A 20159-nucleotide genomic window follows, 5' to 3' on the forward strand; every position below is an offset into this window, starting at 1 on the left:
GGGAAGGAGAAACTCTCTCGACTTACTAACCACCCTCCTTCTAATACACCCCAGGATGCCATTGGCCTTCCTGGCCACAAGGGCACAGTGCTGGCTCGTGGTCATCCTGCTGTCCACCAGGACCACCAGGTCCCTTCCTCCTACACTGCTCAAAAAACCCAAAAGCTAGGGTGAAATATGCTTGCTACAAGTCTCCAGAGTAGCAGGGTTTCGCCTGACATGCTGCAATTTACAACGTTATCCGCTTCAGCAGCAGTCTTGATTTTCGCCTTTTCCTTCAGAGGGAGGTTCAGGGGAGCAGAGCCCTCCTCGGGTGACGGGCACAGCCCCAAAACCCGCGGCTCACCTCGCCCCCAGTGCGACCACAATGCAAGTTACAAACCACCATTTTAAAGATCGGTGTGAATTTTAATAACGCTGATGTGTTTTCACTTTTCAAACACATTCTGACATCCCGCCCGCGGCCCGATCGCCGGCTCCGCTCACACCCACGGCGGCGTCCACAGCCCCGCGGCGCCGGGGAGGGCACACTGGGGGCAGCGCGCAGGCGCGGCCCCACCCCCTACCCCAACCGCCAATCGGTGGCGCCGGAGCCTGTGACGGACGGGCCCCGTGCTGTGGCCTCCCCTTCCCTCTGCGGCCGGGGCAGCGCTGCCGCGGGCATGGCGGTGGCCGTTGGGTGCGTGCTGCAGCTGGGCAGCCGTTGGGGTGCGGCGGCGCCGGGTGCCCAGGTGAGTGCTGAGCCGGGCCCGGCGCTTTCCCCGCCGCCCGGCCTGTGGAGGCCGCCTGCTCCGTGCTTCGGTGTCCCGGGCCCTGCTTGGCGAGGGGCTCCGTGCGGTGACAGCGGGCGAGCACGAAGGCGGCGGGGTGAGGCTGGGGGGCTTGGTGTGGGAAGCGGGCGGTAGTGGAGCGGGTTCGTGTCCCCGGCGCGGCTGCGGAGCGGGTGTGTCACTGCCGGGGTGACACCGCGGTCGCTTCGGAGGCCCCAGTTGGACCGGGGGGAGGGGCTGCGGCCTGCCGGGTGTGCGGGGCTGGCGCCGAGAGGAGGCAGCGTTGGGTCAGAGTGCGCGGCCGGCGCCGCGGTCAGTTCAGCCCTGCGGTGCGCAGAGCTTATTTTTCTTAATATAAAGGAAAATAAAAAGTAGTTAACCCCTGAATCAATCTATCTATCTATCTATCTATCTATCTATCTATCTCTATATAGAGATGTATATATCTGGAATTAACAGAGCTACGTGTAGACCAAAGCTATATACAAAAGTGAAGTACTGTAAGATTCATGAATAAGTGGTAATTTTTTTATATTGTTCATCTTGAATTATGTTTGGTCAGCAGGTGAGTAGATAAGGTAGTTTCCCAGTTCCTCCAAGGGAGAGAGAGGTGTGCTCCTTAAGTGCAATAGCTGCTGATTAAGCAGAATTACCTGTTTGTTTTGAGAGCTGACCCGGTGTTCAGCTGATTGCTGTTTAATTAAAAAGTGTAGCTGCTGTCAGTATTGAGAACAGGCACTGTGTTTGTGCAGTGGTATTTGATACACCTGTATATATATTTAATGAGTGACCAGCAAGTGGATAAAAAGGCATGCTGGTAGCACTTCCAAGTTACAAAGTAGTTTAGTATAATAAGGGATAAAGAACTGTTCAGTGACTGAACTGTACCATACCATGGGGTTGCTGAAGTAAGATGCAGTAAGGAAATGAAAGGTAATACTAGAAGGAGCAATTTGAACTGTTTATATTAGTTACTTCTAGATTAACTTCACCCATTAAGTATAAAGACCTGTTGCCTGTGTGGGTGCTTCTTTATGCAGTGATTAGAAACACGTGCACTTAAATTGTGCAAGAAATGAGAAAGAGAATAAGGCTGAAAATATTCTGATGCTAGATTTTATTCTCAATTGGAATTGATTGCATTGATTTGGTTATCCTGTGTCAAAGGTATGATTATGCCAGTAGCTTAGTTTTCCTGGCCAGGCACCTGGTTGAGTTTGAGCCAAAAACTATTTGTGTCATAAATGAGGTAATTATTTCGAAGGAGGAGTCACTGTAGAAGGTAGGGCTGGAAGGGGCTTTGAGACATCATTTGTCTACTCTCCACCCAAGAGATGGAATCAGTACCTAAGCCTGTAGCTATGTACAAGTCATCTTAACTGTTGGTGAACCGAAGGACACAAATGGGAGGCAGGGCCCAGGAAACTTAAAGAAACTCTTCCCATTAGGTGTAGATGAGCTGTGGAACTGTTTGATGAGGGCATTCAGGATGCTAACCATTTATGTGAATACAAAAAACAACTTAAGAAACTCTAAAGAAAATTCCACTGAGGATTGCTAGAAACAAAATATCAGCATGCCTTTGAACTGCAGATTGTTGAAAACAAGGGAAGTGTCCTGGGAAAATGATTCCTAGTTGTTCATCCTCTCCTTGTGCCTCTGATACTGGCAGGGTAATATGGTGATGCACTGTTGTTCTAACCTGCTATAACCATTTCTTACATCAAGCACTTATCTGTCCTTACTGTTAGGGAACTTTTTTTATTATGCCTGTCCAAAAACTCCCTTACTAGAGTTTAGTTCATTACTTCCTGTCTGTCTTAGTGGAGGAAACAGTGTAATTCTCTGGGTTTTAGTATTTGAAAGTATCTTGGACTGAGAGAGGAAATGGGAGAGAAACTTTGTAATTCTGGTTTCCTTGGCTTTGAATAACAGATTTAGTTTCCTGTTCTTCTAATAAGCAAAACACTGAGATTTAGCACTATTTATAAAGGAAAAAAAAAACTAGCTTGATTGTTGTGAGTTGCTTCTGATGCAGTTGAATAGCTCCATTCTGAACAGAAGAGTTCAGAGTAGTGTAGGTGCTATTTCATTTGACTGGGTCTGCTACATTATCACCATGGGTAATATATGTACTAATATCAGAAAGAGATAATACCGCTTTGCTGACAGTCATTCAGAACTACACACTTCGAATGGAGTAGCTTTTTCAGCAGTGTTAACTAAGCTAAAGAGCCTGTTAGTATTTGATAACTTGTGCCTCAAAACAACCAGACTGTAATTCTGTTCCTCAAAATGCATGCCTGACATTTTCAACATATCTATACATTTAGGGCTATCTTTTGTTTCTATAGTATACAGTATAAGCTAAACTTTTATGTAGATTGGGTCAAATATGCACAGAAAGTAGATTTTCTGGGTGGAGAGATGCAGTTCTACAATTACCTGTCAGTAGACTTCATTTTGGGAAGAAGTTTCTTCTGCTGAAATACTTTGTGAAATTAGGTATAAAAAGTAATATAAAATCACATATGCATATTTGCTGACGCCTTGTGATATTTTCTGATGTGTTCTATAAAATGCTTATTAAAACATCAACCTGATATTGGTTCATCTAATTAGTTTGTGGGGCGACTGAAATCTGAGATTATGTAAATGTTGTTTAAGTAAACCAATTAAAACACATTTTTTAAAAGCAGCACACTAGAAAGCCAGATCTCTTTAACAAAAAAATAATTCTTTAGAAACTTGGAATGGGTCTGAGCATTTACATTCTGTATGATTGCTACATAATGTATGTTTTTCTTGGGCAACAAGTGACCCGAGGGCTACTGTTGGTATCTTATATGTCTATTGGGTTCAGTAGCACTAACTGTGCCAGTAATGGACACATGGCAGCTTTAGTCCTGCATGCTGATGTAGTTGTACAGCTCCAGCTTCATCTGTTGATGAAATTCTATCCCAATGATAACTTAGTGAGGTGGACTGCGAACTGGCTGAAGGAAAGAAGCCAGAGACTCGTGGTCAATGAGGCAGAGTCTGGTTGGAGGCCTGTATCTAGTGGAGTGCCCCAAGGGCTGGTGCTGGGGCCAGTACTGTTCAACATAATCCTCAATGACTTGGATGAGGGACTATCAGCAAGTCCCTCAGCAAGTTTGCTGATGACACCAAGCTGTGAGGAGTGGCTGACACGCCAGAAGGCTGTGCTGCCATCCAGGGGGACCTGGACAGGCTGGAGAGTTGGGCGGGGAAAAATGTAATGAAATATAACAAGGGCACATGTAGAATATTGCATCTGGGCAGGAACAACCCCAGGTTCCTGCATAAGTTGGGGAATGATTCATTAGAGAGCAGTGTAGGGGAGAGGGACCTGGGGGTCCTGGTGGACAGCAGGATGACCACGAGCCAGCACTGTGCCCTTGTGGCCAGGAAGGCCAATGGCATCCTGGGGTGTATTAGAAGGAGGGTGGTTAGTAGGTCGAGAGAGGTTCTCCTTCCTCTCTACTCTGCCCTGGTGAGACCACACCTGGAATATTGTGTCCAGTTCTGGGCCCCTCAGTTCCAGAAGGACAGGGAACTGCTGGAGAGAGTCCAGCGTAGGGCAACGAAGATTATTAAGGGAGCGGAGCACCTCCCTTATGAGGAAAGACTGAGGAAGCTGGGTTTCTTTAGTTTGGAGGAGACTGAGGGGTGACCTTATTAATGTTTACAAATATTCAAAGGGTGAGTGTCATGAGATGGAGCCAAGCTCTTCTCGGTGACAACCGATGGTAGGACAAGGGGTAATGGGTTAAAGCTGGAACATAAGAGGTTCCACTTAAACCGAGCACTGGAACAGGCTGCCCAGGGATGTTGTGGGGTCTCCTTCTCTGTAGACATTCAAAACCCGCCTGGGCACATTCCTGTGTAGCCTCATCTAGATGTTCCTGCTCCGGCAGAGGGATTGGACTAGATGATCTTTTGAGGTCCTTTCCTATCCCTAGCATTCTATGATTTTTAGTACAAATTAGTTTGTGCACTGCATGGTTTTGGAAAGGAAATTGGTCAAGTCTGCCAGCTTAGAGCATGAAAGCAGCACGAAAATAGTGCAACTGCATGTGTACCACATCATTTGATGTTGTCTTCTATCTCTGTAATGTGTCATGTGGTAAAATGGACAACGTTTTTTCTTGAATTCAGGCCTCCTACCTCTGATTCCCCTTTCCTCCGATTCCAAAAGTACAGGAAGCTTGATTCCTCTGCTAGCGATACGTGTTGATTTGATATCCATATAACTTCAGTGAAGCAAAATGAACAGGATGAGTAAACAGACAGGTCCTAGTTATTCCTTTTCTTGAAAAAATTAAGCCAGAGAAGTTGAAGTTGTCTGAAAATGCTGGGTTTTTTTCTCTAAGACAAATTTTACATATGCTTTGGCCCTTCTGATTTTCCCCCTGTGTAACTTCACAGCATCCTTGTAGTCTTCCTGAGTTGCCTGCCCCTTCTTCCAAAGGTTATAAATTCTCCTTTTCCTGAGTTCCAGCTGAAGCTCTCTGTTCAGACAGACTGGTCTTCTTCCTTGCTGTCTTGTCTTTTGGCACCTGGGGGACAGCCTGCTCCTGTGCCTTTAAGATTTCCTTCTTGAAGAGAGACCAGCCTTCCTGGACTCCTTTGCCCTTCAGGAGTGCCTCCCAAGGGACTCTGCCAACAAGCCTCCTAAACAGGTCAAAGTCTGCCCTAAGAAAGTGGGATCAAGCGCACCCTCAGCAAGTTTGCGGATGACACCAAGCTGAGTGGTGCAGTTGACACGCTGGAGGGACAGGGTGCCATCCGGAGGGACCTGAGCAAGCTCAAAGAGTGGGCCTGTGTGAATCTCATGAGGTTAAACAAGGCCAAGTGCAAGGTCCTACACCTGGGCAGGGGCAATCAACAGTATCAATACAGGCTGAGGGATGAAGGGATTGAGAACAGCCCTGGAGAGAAGGCCTTGTGGGTACTGGTGGATGAAAAGCTGGACATGAGCTGGCAAGTTGTGCTAGCAGCCCAGAAAGCCCATCATATCTTGGGCTGCATCCAAAGGAGCATGACCAGCAGGTTGAGGGAGGTGATTATGCCCCTTTACTCCACTCTGGTGAGACCCCACCTTGAATCCTGTGTCCAGCTGTGGAGCCCTCAGTACAGGAAAGACATGGACCTGTTGGAGAGGGGCCAGAGGATGCCACAAAAATGGTCAGAGGGCTGAAACAGCTCTGCTGTGAGGACAGGCTGAGAGAGTTGGGACTGTCCAACCTGGAGAAGAGAAGGCTCTGGGGAGACCGTATTGTGGCCTTTCAGTACTTAGAAGGGGCCTATAAGAAAGATGGAGACAGACTTTTTGGCAGGGTCTGTTTCAATACGACATGAGGTAATGGTTTTAAACTAAAGGAGAGGAGACTCGGGCTAGACATGAGGACGAAATTTTTTACAGTGAAGGTGGTGAAACCCTGGCTCAGGTTGCCCAGAGAGGTGGGAGATGCCCCATACCTGGAGGCATTCCAGGCCAGGCTGGACGGGGCTCTGAGCAACCTGATCTAGTTGCAGATGTCCCTGCTCATTGCAGGGCATTGGACCAGATGACCTTTGAAGGTCCCTTCCAACTCAAACCATTCTATGATTCTGTGAATGTAAAGCTCTGTGGTGTCCTCTAGAAAGTAAGGGAGCGTGCTTTCTTGTTTGACTGAAGTGCCAGAAGCGTTTAGCTGTGCTTTACAATTCTTCCCTGTGCCACCCATGAAATAGTACTCTTATCCCAGAAGAGGTATCCAATACAATAGATATTAATTTGCATAAGAGGCTGTTTTCTAATTATGAACAGTTTGTGTTCAGGGACTTTTGATTAGTGACGAATTGAAACTAGGGAAGACTATGAATAGCTTGAGGGAAGGAGGACAAAAATGAGAAAATTACAATAGAAATTGACAGGAATAAGATGAAAGCAATCTTTTTAAAGTATCCTGTTTAAAGCATAGCAGGGAGAAAGCAATTTTGGGCCAAGTAATAAAGAATCATATGTTCATTAACAAGAATTACAAATAATTAGTTACTGTTAAGACAAGAAATACAGAAGATGAATTGAATTCTTTCCCGAGGAGTGACTAAGAAAGAAGAACAGGGAATGTGGAGAGAGACCTCTTCTTTCTAAGGAAATCACCAGAGCCTTGCCTGTGGAAAATGTGTACATTTAAAATTTTGATTATTTTTCTTTTAATTCTGTAGTTGCTAATGTAACTTCACAGAAAACATTAATATAAAAAAAAATAAAAAAGGCATACCAGGACTAGCATTGCATATGATACATATAAGCTGTGGAGAAAACAAAGCAAAATAGGCTCTTCAGCACCAAATTCTGCCGTGGACCTGTTTTTAAACCTTTTCTGGCAGAGGTTTTGGTTACTTTTCTGAGGTACATACCTTGGGGGGCATATCTTTGTCAGGTTGTAAAAGTGTAGAGGGTCAGTTATTTCCATCTCGTGTGACCTTGTCATTCAAAGATTACCTTCTGTGTCCAACCTTATTGAATTCATAGGACCTATCCTGCAGTACAGGTATGTGCTGTACATAGGTTTAAGGCAGGATATTGTAGTCTTTATTCCAAATTGAAATTTTAGGTGGGGTTGTTAGGCTATATATATATATTGAAGCCTGAGACAGTCATCAGGTACATTGGTCATTAATAGTTCTGCATAGATACAGCAAATTGGATGTGTTGGACTGGTCGATTGTTGCCTGGAGGATGTCCAGAATACCAGTTGGGCTCTGTGAAAGTATAAGAAAAGCTGTGTTTCATTTCCTGTTCATGTAAGACTTGACCATGCAATACAGAACAGCCAAAGCTTCTAGTTGCAGGAGAAGTTTGTGTAAGCTAACTCACATTACTGACAGAAGGGTGGAAGTTTGATCTGCTCTTGCGTTTTTTCTTGCAAATCTGTGCATGTAATCTTGTTTTGATGAGATTTGTGTGTTTTTGTTACTGTGGTTATAACTAGGTTTGAAGGTTGCTGTTGTATTTGTATTAGTTAAAGGAAGATAATGAGTATTTTATGCTATTCATGTTAGCTTAACTCAGAGTGATAAAATCCATCAAAATGCTCAGCACGTCTAAATTGTGATCTGGAGAAGACAATTCCGGTGACTCAGAAAACATTTAATAATTTCAAATACTAGCTTTATTCTGTTCCTCATAATAAGAACCCTAACTCATTCACTTTGTTGTGCATGTTTGGCTAAAGGTAGACTGAGTCTGTAGCTCCAGGAGCGGTAGAGGCAGTTTAATTTGTTCAAAGAAATGAAGGTAAAGAGGGGATGCCTCCTCTTCTTTCTTTCTCCCAGTTGCTTAGTTCAGCCACCTTCTCGTGTCAGCTTTGGCTCTTCTCAGAGGCTTCTCTGAATCGCTTGGACTTACCAGCTCAGCAGAGAGCTGCCCACTCACTCATTAGGAGGAAGCAGAAGTTGATGTTCTGCCACTTTTAAGGAGCTGAGCTGGTTTGGAGAAGAGTCTGAGTGTCAGAGCTGGGAGTGGAGGATAGAATGCTGGCAGGGTTGACTGTGAGATGGGCTCACTCTGCCTTGTGAAGCTGCACCATGGCATGTGGAAGGAGCCAGAGAGAAGTGTTTCAGAGTCCTATAGGGTGAACAGTATGTTTTTCTGATTCAGAAGTGATTCTTTTTCTGTTTTTGCTTTTCTGTCCCACATACTGTTTTTCTTGTGAATCCCTCCCCCCAGCCACAGAAGACAACACAAATAATTAGTTCTCATTCAATTTGTGGAATAATTAAGCTGCAGAGGACTCTAATGCTAACATGGGCGAGACAAAATAGTGCATAACATAATAAGGAAGGAGCACTCCAGAGCCTTTAGCAGTGTTTGTGGAACCATGCGCTTCTGAAAGCCACTGGAGAGCCACCTCACAAATCTTTTTCGTAGGTGAAGACAAAATCTGCTTATTTGCTGGTAGATTTTTTTCTTTTAAGACTGCATCAGTTGATCAGTTCTGGGTTTTGCTCTTGCTGGATGTTCGTGACATGTGATGGTATGTTTCTTTCTGTCAGGAAAATCTTCTGAATTAATTGTAATGTGTGAAAATGTTCAACTTTTACAATGTGTCTATCTGTTTATGGACATTAAACAATTGGAAGAAAATGGTTTCATTAGTAATATTGCCTTTTCTAACTTATTACAGTAATGTGTTGCATCTTGTTATAGGTATGAATGGCTTGTTATACTATTCATTTCATTTAGAGCTCACTGTGCCAAAAATATAAAATAAACCTCTCACTTTTCTTTTTTTCTTTTTTTGTTTTTGTTAGACATTAAGGCTAATCTGTACCACTACAGCAAGGCAGAGGAAAAATGTGGGAGCCTCAGGACCTGAAAAGTACACAGAGGCATTTATTAAAAACCAGATTGAAGAGTTCAACCTAGGAAAGAGACATTTAGCCAACATGATGGGAGAAGATCCAGAAACTTTTACCCAAGAGGATATTGATGTAAGTACAGTTGCTCTATTGGAGAAGTAATTTACTGTAAAGTTTCAGATATTGAAAGCACTTTACTTCAGCATGAACCCCTCAGCTCTCTGTGAATTTTAATCAAACTGTCAGAATAAGAAAGAATACTACTATACATTGCAAACATTGCAACTGTGACTGTGAATAGAGAATCCTACCTGTGCTACCGTGTAAGGTCAGACATAACAGTATAGAGCTCTATACTGCATCTCGCTAAAGCACAGTAGGTTCTTTTTAAGAGTCGTAATGGATAATCCCCTTGATCTGAGCATATAAGAGGCACTGTAAAGGTTTCTGTAGCACTTCGAAACGTTTACCCACAATTTGACCTGCTGTGTATATTTAGGTCATTTTTTTTTCTGTGATGTTGTGGTTGCTGGTAATGCAAATTAAATTGTGTAGGATGTTTTACAACTAACACTCTAGGTTAGCTTAGGGATTTTAATATACACGCGAATTTAAGCTCATATCAGTAGCTCCAAACATACTATTTTACTGCCATTCCCTCTGACAACTGACAGATGGGTGACCTCCTCTTGCTCATTGTCATTTATGCTCATGTATAGATATGCTGCCTTTCACTCAGAAAAATGTTTTGTTACATGGATTTTTTTTTAATGTCCCACCTGGTCTTTGCTTCTGTCATTTCTGTCTTATTTTATCACATACCAGAAGTAGAGAGGAGAAATGTCATTTGGTGACATTCACTCTTAGGTGAAGCTGCATGAAGTCTCATGGCTGAAGCTTTCTCTGTGCAGCAGCAACACTATTACTGTAGCCGTGGCAGCACAGTATATCAGCAGGGCCCTTAGGGTAAACATAGTAATGCGTTATGTGCCAAAAGAGAGGTGTGTGTGGTTTAGTTTTTTAGGGGAGAAGATTGTTTGTTGCCTCAGTGGCAAAATTTTGTCAGCATAGCTGTGTCCATGTAAGGGATCTTGACAGCGTGCTTATGCCAGGAAAGAGAACTACATCTGTAGGTGGCCATACAGGCTGATTTCAAACACATTTGGCAGGCTTCAAAATTAAGTTCTGAAAACTTCTCTGAAAATAGACAGCAAAGTAGAAAAGAGGCACAGAGTCAATGGCCTACTGAGAAAAAGGTTGAAATGAGACTTGATTCTTATCAGGTATCAGAAAATCGATAAGGCAAGCTTAGCTTCAAGTCACAGATCTGTAGGAAATCAAATTTTATGAGTACGAAGTTATGCACTGATACTGCAACTACTTTCATTCAGAATCATAGATATCGCTTTGCTCTTCTACAAACACAAGTACCAATGCAGAGATCCTTCCAGTCCTAGTGTAGCGTGGATAAGGTCCTGTCAAAGTATTCATAGAGGCATCTAGGTCAGCAGTAGTAGCAGCTTGTTCCTTTACATTTGCCTTCTTATTTCTGTGCAGACTATAGAATTTCCTTTTCCTGTATTTTTCAGATTTTTTTCTTATGTTTAGTGACCTTTATTTTTTTTAGTTACTTTCTTGTGAAGTATTCATGCACAGACCTGCCACCAGAATACCTCCCATGTTACTATAGTATGATGATGATGCTAATAGTTCAGTTTGTTTGCCCGAAAGGTTAATGGTAGGACAATGCATTAATCTGTAGTCTGCCTTCCTTCCTTGATTGAGTCTAGGGGCAAGGCTTAGAGACAGTAAGACTGGAAGAAATGGAAGACGACTGTATCCAAGGAGTGGTTTCTTCCTTCTGAATCCACAGCACTATGAGTTTTTACACAAAATTAACTGAGCTCCATCATTAGTAAAAGCAGACTTATTCTGGAAATTAGCTTTTACAAATGCAGTGCAGGTGACAAGTATGGGACTGCTTTGCAGACTCTGTTTCTGAAAAGATGGAGAACTGGAGCCAAAAGAGTAGTGTTTTGTTTGGTGATACCAAGTGTCTGTGGTACATATTCCATCAGGTGTTGGAGAATACTTAATGTGTGTAATAGTGTCTGCTATGCATAATTAAATTTCTGTTATAAAATGTAAAAGCTGCCTAAGCACTGGCAGGAGAATTATCAAGCTTTACATTTTGAACAGTAATAATTCTTTCTGATGAGTACTTATATACATCCATGTCTTCTGCTGTTAATCAGTTTGTGCGGTGTATTTCAAAAGTAGACATCACAGGATTCTGTCCTTCACTGGAGTTTTAGGTATAGTTAAATAAAAGCTAAACCTTGTGAAGTTTTAAACAGGAAAATAAGTTGACTTATTTGCTAATCCTTCTGGATGTTGTGGAAGCAGAATTGCCTCTTACTGATGCTTTTATTTAGGAATGAAAAGTTAAGCTGTGCATTACAACTGTATTTCTGGAGGAGAAAAAAAAAAAATCCAGCAAATTGATATATAACTCTGCAGAAGTCTACCAATTGCTTTTTAATTGGTATTATAGACCTCACTCTGAAGCTAGGATGTTTTATTCTCCTATGTGTGAATATGTGCTATGAAGTTTCTCTAATTGATTTGCTTTGCCCATTCCATTTGATGTATCATTTTTCACAATATTTCATAATTTGTGCTTATTTCTAATGAACAGAGTCGTTAGGACAGGCATGTCTAACTACAACTGACAGCTAACATTAGGTGCCAGATGCAGTTTATAAAGCTGTGTAGAACTGCAGAGAACAGTTTAAATAAATTAGCACCTGTACATTAGTCTCACTTGCTGGTAATTTATAAGCGAATCAGTAGAGATGACATTTAGGTAAGTCATTGATCAAGTTAACAGCTGCATACCCACTGCCCAGCTGGGATACCTAATTAATAGAGATTGCAGTCCTGACCTAGTGCTTTTCCCCATTTGAGTCTGTAATCCTTTTATTTTGTGATTTAACTTTAACTTACGGTTGTAGTAAACAGCCCACCTTCATTTTCCACTGTCAGTTCTGTGATATTCTACTTTAAAGCCCAGAAATCTAAGTAAGATTAATACCAGAAAAGCGTCTTAATCTTCATGACCTATTTATATCCCAGTATTTTTATGCAGTCCCTAAATGTTCTCCCAGATATGAGCTCATCATAAAGCAATACTCCTTCCTCATAAGTCAGTGAAACTCAAAAGCTAGAGGTCTATGCTCATTTTCTTTTGTTGTCTGTCTTATGACCTAATAGATTGTTGTCAAGCAGATGGAATAATTTGCATCTAAAATATACATTTATCTTCACTAGTATATATAATGGTGAAGAAGTACCAGTAAGGTTGTTAATTATGAAAATGTTAAATGTGGAAAAATTTTATTCCTTATAGGATATAGTTTCTTTAAATGAATTAAGACTACTTAAATGAAAAATAGGTTGTATTCAGTTACTTATAAGTGACTCAGCACATCTGATTTCTAAATAACATTCAGATTTCAGCAGTGCGAAGTGTTAGAGATGAGTGAATAATGGCATATGTGAAATGTCAGAAACATTATTCAGAACAAAATGTATTTCTGAACTTTGTTATCTGCAACAAGAGTGTTTTGTCCAGCATTGTCCTTACAAGAAATATTATTTTTTCTATTATTTTAAAATAGTTGAAGCTAGCATGCTTTTTTCAACCTTTTTTTTTTTTTTTCCTATTCTAGTGGAGCCAAACTCTGCATCAGTGTTTTCTTATTTCTGCATCAAGGTCCATCTGAACTGATGACTGGTGTGTTCTTTTTTACTCTTTTTAATACTGTTCAGTGTTAGAAAAAATTACCTTCTTTCAACAGCTTTTGGTTTGTGGTTTTTTTTGTTTGTTTTTCCTGTGTGTTTTGTTTATTTATTTGTTTTTCCCCTGAAAACCCTGGACAGGACATTATTTTTTGTTTTGAAAATGATCAGTTAGTATAAATATAATGTAATATTAAAAGATGATGGCCTCTTTTTTTATATAATGCAAGTGGGCTGGTTGGTTGTGTGGGGTGTGCTTTTGTTGTTATTTTTGCTTTGTTTCATTTTTTTGTTTTTGTTTTTTTTTTCCCAAGTTATGGTGTTAAAACGATGCATCACTATTAACTTGAAATTTCTTTCTGCCCAAGCTAGAATTCAGCTTTAGATAAACAGTGACAAATAATTTGGGTGGTTTCAATAAATTTTAGTAGTTAGTTGTTAGAAGAGGATTTTGCTTTACAAGGTAAGCTTGGATGTGTCACTGGTTTTTGTTTTGTTTTTGTTACCCTTTTCTGTCTGGTTAAATAAAAAAGCTATTTCAGAATTAACATTTCAGTTTCCATTTTTGTTTCATTTATTCCTGGTTCTACCCCAAATATTCTGGATTTTGGGTGCTGGAAAGTTTTAAAGAATACTGCTAATGTGGTTAGAAGGAAAACCAGCTGTTCCAGCAAACATCTCAGTCTGAGAAATGCTGAAGAACAGTGGCTAAATGATGATTCAGGAGGCAAGGTGTAAGAAGGAAAGCACCTTTCATGTGGTCACGTTGAGGAGAAGAAGCTGAAACAGATATCAGTCATTGAAACATTACAGCATAAAGTGTCAGTTCTCACCTCAGTGTTTTGATGAGTAAAGTTTTGTGTGTATTTAAAAAGGAATGAGCTGGATTCTTAAGCCCTCTGCCAAAAAGACTCTTGCTGCAAGGATGGAGGGGTGGAGGGTTTTTTTTTTCTTATTCTTTCCTTGTTTTTTACAGAATAATTTTCCTCACTGCATCTTTGCGCATTATTTGAAAAATGAAAATTAGTGGAATGTTTTGTGTTTGAGCTGTGGATTCAACAAAAGTGTGGGAAGACACTTGGTCAAGATCAATTTGCCCTGCCAAACCTCTCCTACTTATGGCGGGTTATTTAAGGACTGAACTGTCTCAGTCTCCTTCCTCTATCCCAGTATGATTCAGTCAAGTCTATTTGAATTGAAGTATGGAATTCTTAATTTCTCAAGACATTGAAAAAAATAACCTTTAGTGACCCAGCTGAACTTGTTTAATTCCGAGTTAGTCTCTGATGTGTGAGAAAGTGAGTGAACAAATTTCTTGGCTTGTAGATTGATAGGAAGGGAAGGAGGATCAGAAGTCAGCATGTGCAACATGTACAGTAAAGAGGGAAAACGAGGGTGTGGCAGGTATCCTGAATTTGCACAGCATACCACATGCAGTGCTGGACAGATTATTTAATGAATTGGTTTGCATGTTTGAAGCACTGCCAGATACTATTTTTTATTTTTTTTTTAAGAGATGGAAGCTTGTTCTCATTATCCCAATTGGCTTGAATTCAAACTTAGAGCTACAAGTGAAAGACATTGTCGTCCTGTGGGCAGTATATTGAATCATCCAGTCCATCAACAAGTGAGGATATAACAGGATTCCTTCTAGTTTGTTATAGGAATGTTAAGTTTACTATTGCAATTTAAGAAGTGTCTGATGTAAAGCATCTTGTTACTAACATATATTCATTATGATCTGCTATTTTTGAAGGTGTGACTACTGAGTATTACTAGCTGTTTTTTTTCTGTGTAGATCAACAGTATAGTGTAAAAACAAGCACTTTAAGATCCTGAAGGGAAATAGCTAAAATTCTTTTTAGTGAGTTCTAGCAGAAGCAGGCTGTACCCTTTTCCACTTTTTTTTCCAGTAGTTTATGTAACTTTTTTTTTTTTTTTTTTTTGGAAACACTGTTGTGTTACTAGGTACCAGGGTACTGGGATTTGTAATTGTGTTTCTGCTGAAAATATTTGCAGGTGTTTCTTTTTTAGAAAGTTGTGTTTCACTTCCAAAGACAATGGTAACAGTGTGATTTAACAAATAGAAATAGCAGCCCAGAACCAGTGGAGGCTACGGTGGGTGAATGAGTCTTGTGTAGTTGAAATGATGGCCTGAAGAAAGTAGTTCTTGGTCGTATTCAGCACAACATTTCCTTTCTCATCTGGAGTTCAAGTCAAGTTAAGCACTAGAAGAAGGATATGGGCCATGATTCTTAAGCTGAAAACCACTCCTGGAATGGAAAACTGCAGTTAAATCTGAATGGTTTCTTGGGAACTTTACTGCTAGCATTTAGACCTTGATTATAAAGTTTTAAGAGGGACATCCATCTGCTTTTTGTATGTTCAGGAAAGTGCAGAATGTGCTGTTAATTCTCTACAGAATTTTGACTCAAGCCATGGAGATTCCTGAAAAGAAGCCTGTGTTCTATATCTGAAGACATTGTCAAAAGATTTCAGAAAAATATTTCATGGTTATTTATGTGCTCCAGCTGCAGTTTGGAGAGGCTAATTCTGATGTAATTCCTAAGGTTCATCCACCATCTTATTCTACGGCTAGTACACATGAGTATTGAGAATCTGAGAGTTTTTCTGAAATACCCCTTTTCTACAAAACCAAAACATTTGCATAGACAAAATTGGGTTCTGTAAATGAAGTTTCCAGGAGGCAGACTAACTTGCTAGGTAGTTGCTGAAAGCACAGCTTGAGGACACAGCTATTTAAAATTAAGAAAAAATTTCTGGATAAGGTTGAACTGCAGCCTGTTGGATCCCAGGGTAGTTCCTAATGGGATGTAAAGACAAATATTCCATCCTTGATTACATTTCCATAAAAAGGGAGAGGGCAGGAAGACTGTCTTTCCACTTTGGAACAACAGCAAAGTGAACTTGTAAAGTGAATTCTTATTCTTTGGCTAGTTTTGTATGGGGAGCTGAAAGTAGATGTTAGGATTTCTTAATGCAGAGTTTGTTTATGCTTTAGCGTGAAAGGTGTGAATATACACTCAAGCAGTATCAAATAAACTGTCTAGAAGTAGAAAGTCTTAGATGCCAGTCACTCTCTTCATTATAAATGTTAAATTGTGATATTTGGCATTTATTAAGGTGTCATAGGTACAGTAACTGTTTTGTTTGAGATTCTGGAAATGCTTATATAAAGACTACGTCTTAAGTACACACACAGAATCCTGTAATAAATTCTTTTAATATATTATATAAGGTGTTTGTTTAACATCATTTGGCTCACAGCAGAGTTCTCTATTGTCATCATAATTAATCCCCATTTGTTCATAAATAGGTGTTCACCTACTGTGTGTATGCATAAAATGCCCATTGACTAACAAATGGGAATACAGTAGTCACTAAGAGAAACAAAATTACCATTTTATAACATCAAATTAAGCCTTTTGTTTGCTTCAGAATTCTCAAAATTTCTGTTCAGAATGCCAGTAGGGGATTAATGGAAGTAATAGGTTAGGTCTTTTTACACTTCATGCATATTAAATCGGTTGAAGCACTGACAAACCACTCCATGTCCATGGAAAAAATTATCAGCAAGTAATAGCCTTAAGGTAGCCTAACCAACAAAGAGCCGTTCTTCATAAGAGGAGATTTTAAACTCTGATTTTATTGTAATTCTACTTTTCCATACTGTCTAATGGAAATACAAATGAGACTGCTGCCAGAGGGGTTTATTCACTTAGTCCATGTTACTGTACAAACACAAGATTTCTATCTTGAGCTCTACTGCCTACTGTCTGAAGTTGGCTGCACTTGCCAGACCCCTACTTCTAGGGCTTTTTGGTGGCTAGCTTTTTGTTTTCTTTTTAAAAACAAATGGAAATAAACAACTTTCAGAAATGCATCTTTTTGCTTTATTAAATTAAGTTTTAGTTACTTTGAAAAGGGGACAGTAAGATGATGTTGAACAGAAATGCATGTCATTGAGCTTAACCTTGTCAGGTGCTTTGCCTTAGGTTTTGCCGGAATGATTCAGAATATCGCTATACCTGTTTTATTTATCGGAGGCAAATAATACTAACTTTATACGTCACATGAGTAGTGGTAGATATTGGTGAAGTAAAAGCAAATTATGTACCTTGTACTTAGTGAAAAAAAGTGGTAAAAAATGAGTGTGTAATTAATGTCATATGTTTTTCTAAATTGTTTCAGCAAACCCTAAGGAGAAGAAAGATGGCATTTAAGAATCTTCTCTGAGCAATTAGTTCAAATTCAGCAAAGACTGTAGTGATTCACAGTTGTTTCCAAATGCAGTGATCAATGCAATACTTATTTAGGCTATGTAAACTATCTTCTACTGCCACAACAAATGTTGCTTTTAGACTTGAGGAAACTACATCTGTAGAAACTGGGATTCTAAATGTAGAAAACTTTGCTTTGTCCAGTTGCTTTAAATAAAATTCCTGTGCTTAGTCTGTCAGTAGGCACTGATAACAAGCAGTGATGTTTTCAGAAAGATAAATTAAATGTTGTGATTTCCTCTACAGTCACATCACTTGAAATTTTAGGGAAAAATCACTGCGTATAAAGGCGGTCTTTGCACTTGAATAGTTCTGGTAAGTTACAATAAATGCTTATCATAAAAATTAAGCTTTGCAGAAGAAAGTTCATTCATTCTGATATAGTAGAGTACAGCCTTCAGAGTGAGGTTTTATTTTTCCTGAAGATTTCTGAGGGAACGATCTGCCTTTCTTTCTAGCACAGCACACATGCGGCTCTCTTTCTTACTGTTTTGGTTACCTGCTGTACAAAAGTTATGCTTTTTTTTCCTCTACAAGTGCTTAAGAAATGCTTCAATGATGCTTTTGTGGAGAAAATTACATATATGGTCTCTCTTTCTTTTCAGAAAGCTATTGCCTATCTCTTTCCATCTGGCTTATTTGACAAAAAAGCCAGGCCCATGATGAAGGTAGGATTTTTTGGTTGCATTTCTGAATAACTGTAATGTGATATTTTAAGTCACTTTCTTTTTGTTGATATTTGTTTATTTATTTACAGCATCCTACTGAAATTTTTCCAGAGCAGAGGAGTAAGTGTTCATAGATTTTTTTTATTATTATTATTATTATTGTTATTTCTAAGTATTAGAATTTTTGCATATCTAGAATTCCTTATTTTCACAGATTTACTTTTTTTCCCCCTGTGTTCCTAATAACTGCCAAGATTTGAGCAGTAAAAGCCTGACCTGATACTCTCTTTTTTAGGATAAAAAATACTGCTGGATTCTGGAATGCCACTGGTCTTTTCATACATCTTGTTAAGTGACTATAGATACATGTTTTTCATTGTTTAAAAATAAACAATGGGTAGGATGACGTGCAGAATCTGTCGAAGTCATGGGAAAACTTTCTGTTAAATTCAATAGCTTTTTGTCAGAGCTGTCTTATCACAGCCATAAAATATTCATTAATACTATTTTAAACCAAAAGTTTTCCTGATAACTTCATTGCTTTAAAGCTTAGAAATTACAGCTTTGAAATTGCCAGTTGAGAGAAGAGGGAGAGTGGAAACTCTTCTAATAATGTTTTGATCTGGAAGTCCTAACTCTGCACTTACGTCCGTACTCCTGAGACATTGTATCAAGTCCCAGTTGTCAGTGATATGCCAGCATGTTGGTCAGTTTGTCAGTGAGAACTTCACTAAAATCGCCAAATTAATTTTACATAGAATACTTAAAAGATGTCAAAACCTGTCATCTGCTTTTGACTCACATTTAGTATGAACTAGTAGCATGGGTGTGAAATTCTACATTCACTGAGCTATCAAGTCCCAGATGGACATTTCTGATTATCAGTGAAATCTTACCATTTTCCATCCTTCTTTTTCCCATTCCTGGAACTGATACTTAATGTTTTGGGGGCTTAGTGTGGCTTTTAAAAAGCTGTCTAAATTATCTGAAATTTGAAGTTGTGTAATGCATTATTTTCAAACTTTACAGTATTGTGAAATAAAAAGTAGAAAGCAAAAGGCTAAGAGCGAGTTAATCATTGTGCAATTTTAAAATGCAAGGGCTATTTTATGGCAGAACTTAGCTGCTATTCTGTATGCTTTTGGGACTAAAGGATTCTTTGAAACGCTAGCTGTGTCCTGAGGAGTGTAAGAACTCATTAGTATAAATGTATGTCTTTGTATTTACATCTAAAAATAACACTTTCAATAAGTATCTCTTTTAAGGCAGCCTTGTCTTGTCTGTGCATCATGTCTTTGAAAACTTTGAAGTACAGAAATGTAAATTTATACTTCAGAATGTTCCCTGAACAGTAATTTCAACAAAATATGCTTTCACAGCTGCATACATGGAAATTCACACATTCCACTAGTAGTATGTGTGGGTAAAAGCCCCACTGTATTCCTTCTGTTCTAGTAAGTTTTGCATCTTTCCATTTGACTTCTGTGATATCATGTCCTAATGTTCCAATGCAATACATAGAGTGCTTATCAGACAGGTTTTTGGAGTCTTATATTTGTCTATAGCTTATAGATAGTTTCGTTTGAACTTCACTGGATAAAATGGCTGGGAGCTTCTCCACAGTTCAATTTGTGAAGAAGGTCTCAGGTTTTTATTTTTGTCAATTTATTCGGAAAAGATCTTTGTCATGTTGTATTTAAGTTGATTTTTTTTTCCAAAGTTGAAATTTATTTGTCCTTAAATAACATTGTTTAAATGAATAAAATACACTGGATGTGCTGAGTGATATGGAACATATGTTTTCTGCTGAACTAATTAGGTAAACTATAGCATAGGTCTTGATGTTTAAATATCCCAAATGTATCAACATGAACAAGGACTAAAGTTACCCAAGTGCTGAATACAGTTGTGTTATCCACAAAAAAAAAAATATATATGAATGCTTACTTTAGTTTAGACATATCATACTAATAATATATTTTAAGACACTGTTTTCCAGAGCTGTTAATCTTTCACCTTTCACAATCATTATGTAGATTTCAATTGTCTCTTAATTTGTAGTTCTTCCTATTCTAAAATGAATACTTCTATCTGCAATATCAACTATACAGTCTTTGAAAGTTTATTTAAGATGTACATGAGAGGATTCCCTCATGTTAAATGATATTTAGAAATATTGTATTAAATATTTGGTTATAATTGCAGATGGATTTTAGTTTTTAACAAGTCTAAATAATTAGATTCCA

The 20159-nt window shown here is 39.4% G+C and overlaps 1 protein-coding gene across 2 annotated transcripts in view; it reads left to right on the top strand.

The window, feature by feature from the left end:
- Window positions 1-636: 636 nt before the first annotated feature.
- The window catches only part of MRPS9 (mitochondrial ribosomal protein S9), a 36355-nt gene continuing 16832 nt past the window's right edge, over window positions 637-20159 (top strand). For both annotated transcript variants that reach the window (XM_080352792.1, XM_080352793.1), the window contains exons 1-4: window positions 637-731; window positions 9096-9275; window positions 17851-17913; window positions 18003-18033. In XM_080352792.1, coding sequence (XP_080208918.1) covers window positions 663-731; window positions 9096-9275; window positions 17851-17913; window positions 18003-18033 — 343 coding nt within the window. In that variant the 5' untranslated portion in view covers window positions 637-662. The remainder of the gene's footprint in view (window positions 732-9095; window positions 9276-17850; window positions 17914-18002; window positions 18034-20159) is intronic.

Source organism: Nesoenas mayeri (assembly GCF_963082525.1).
Source record: "Nesoenas mayeri genome assembly, chromosome: 1".
In the NCBI taxonomy this organism is placed as follows: domain Eukaryota; kingdom Metazoa; phylum Chordata; class Aves; order Columbiformes; family Columbidae; genus Nesoenas; species Nesoenas mayeri.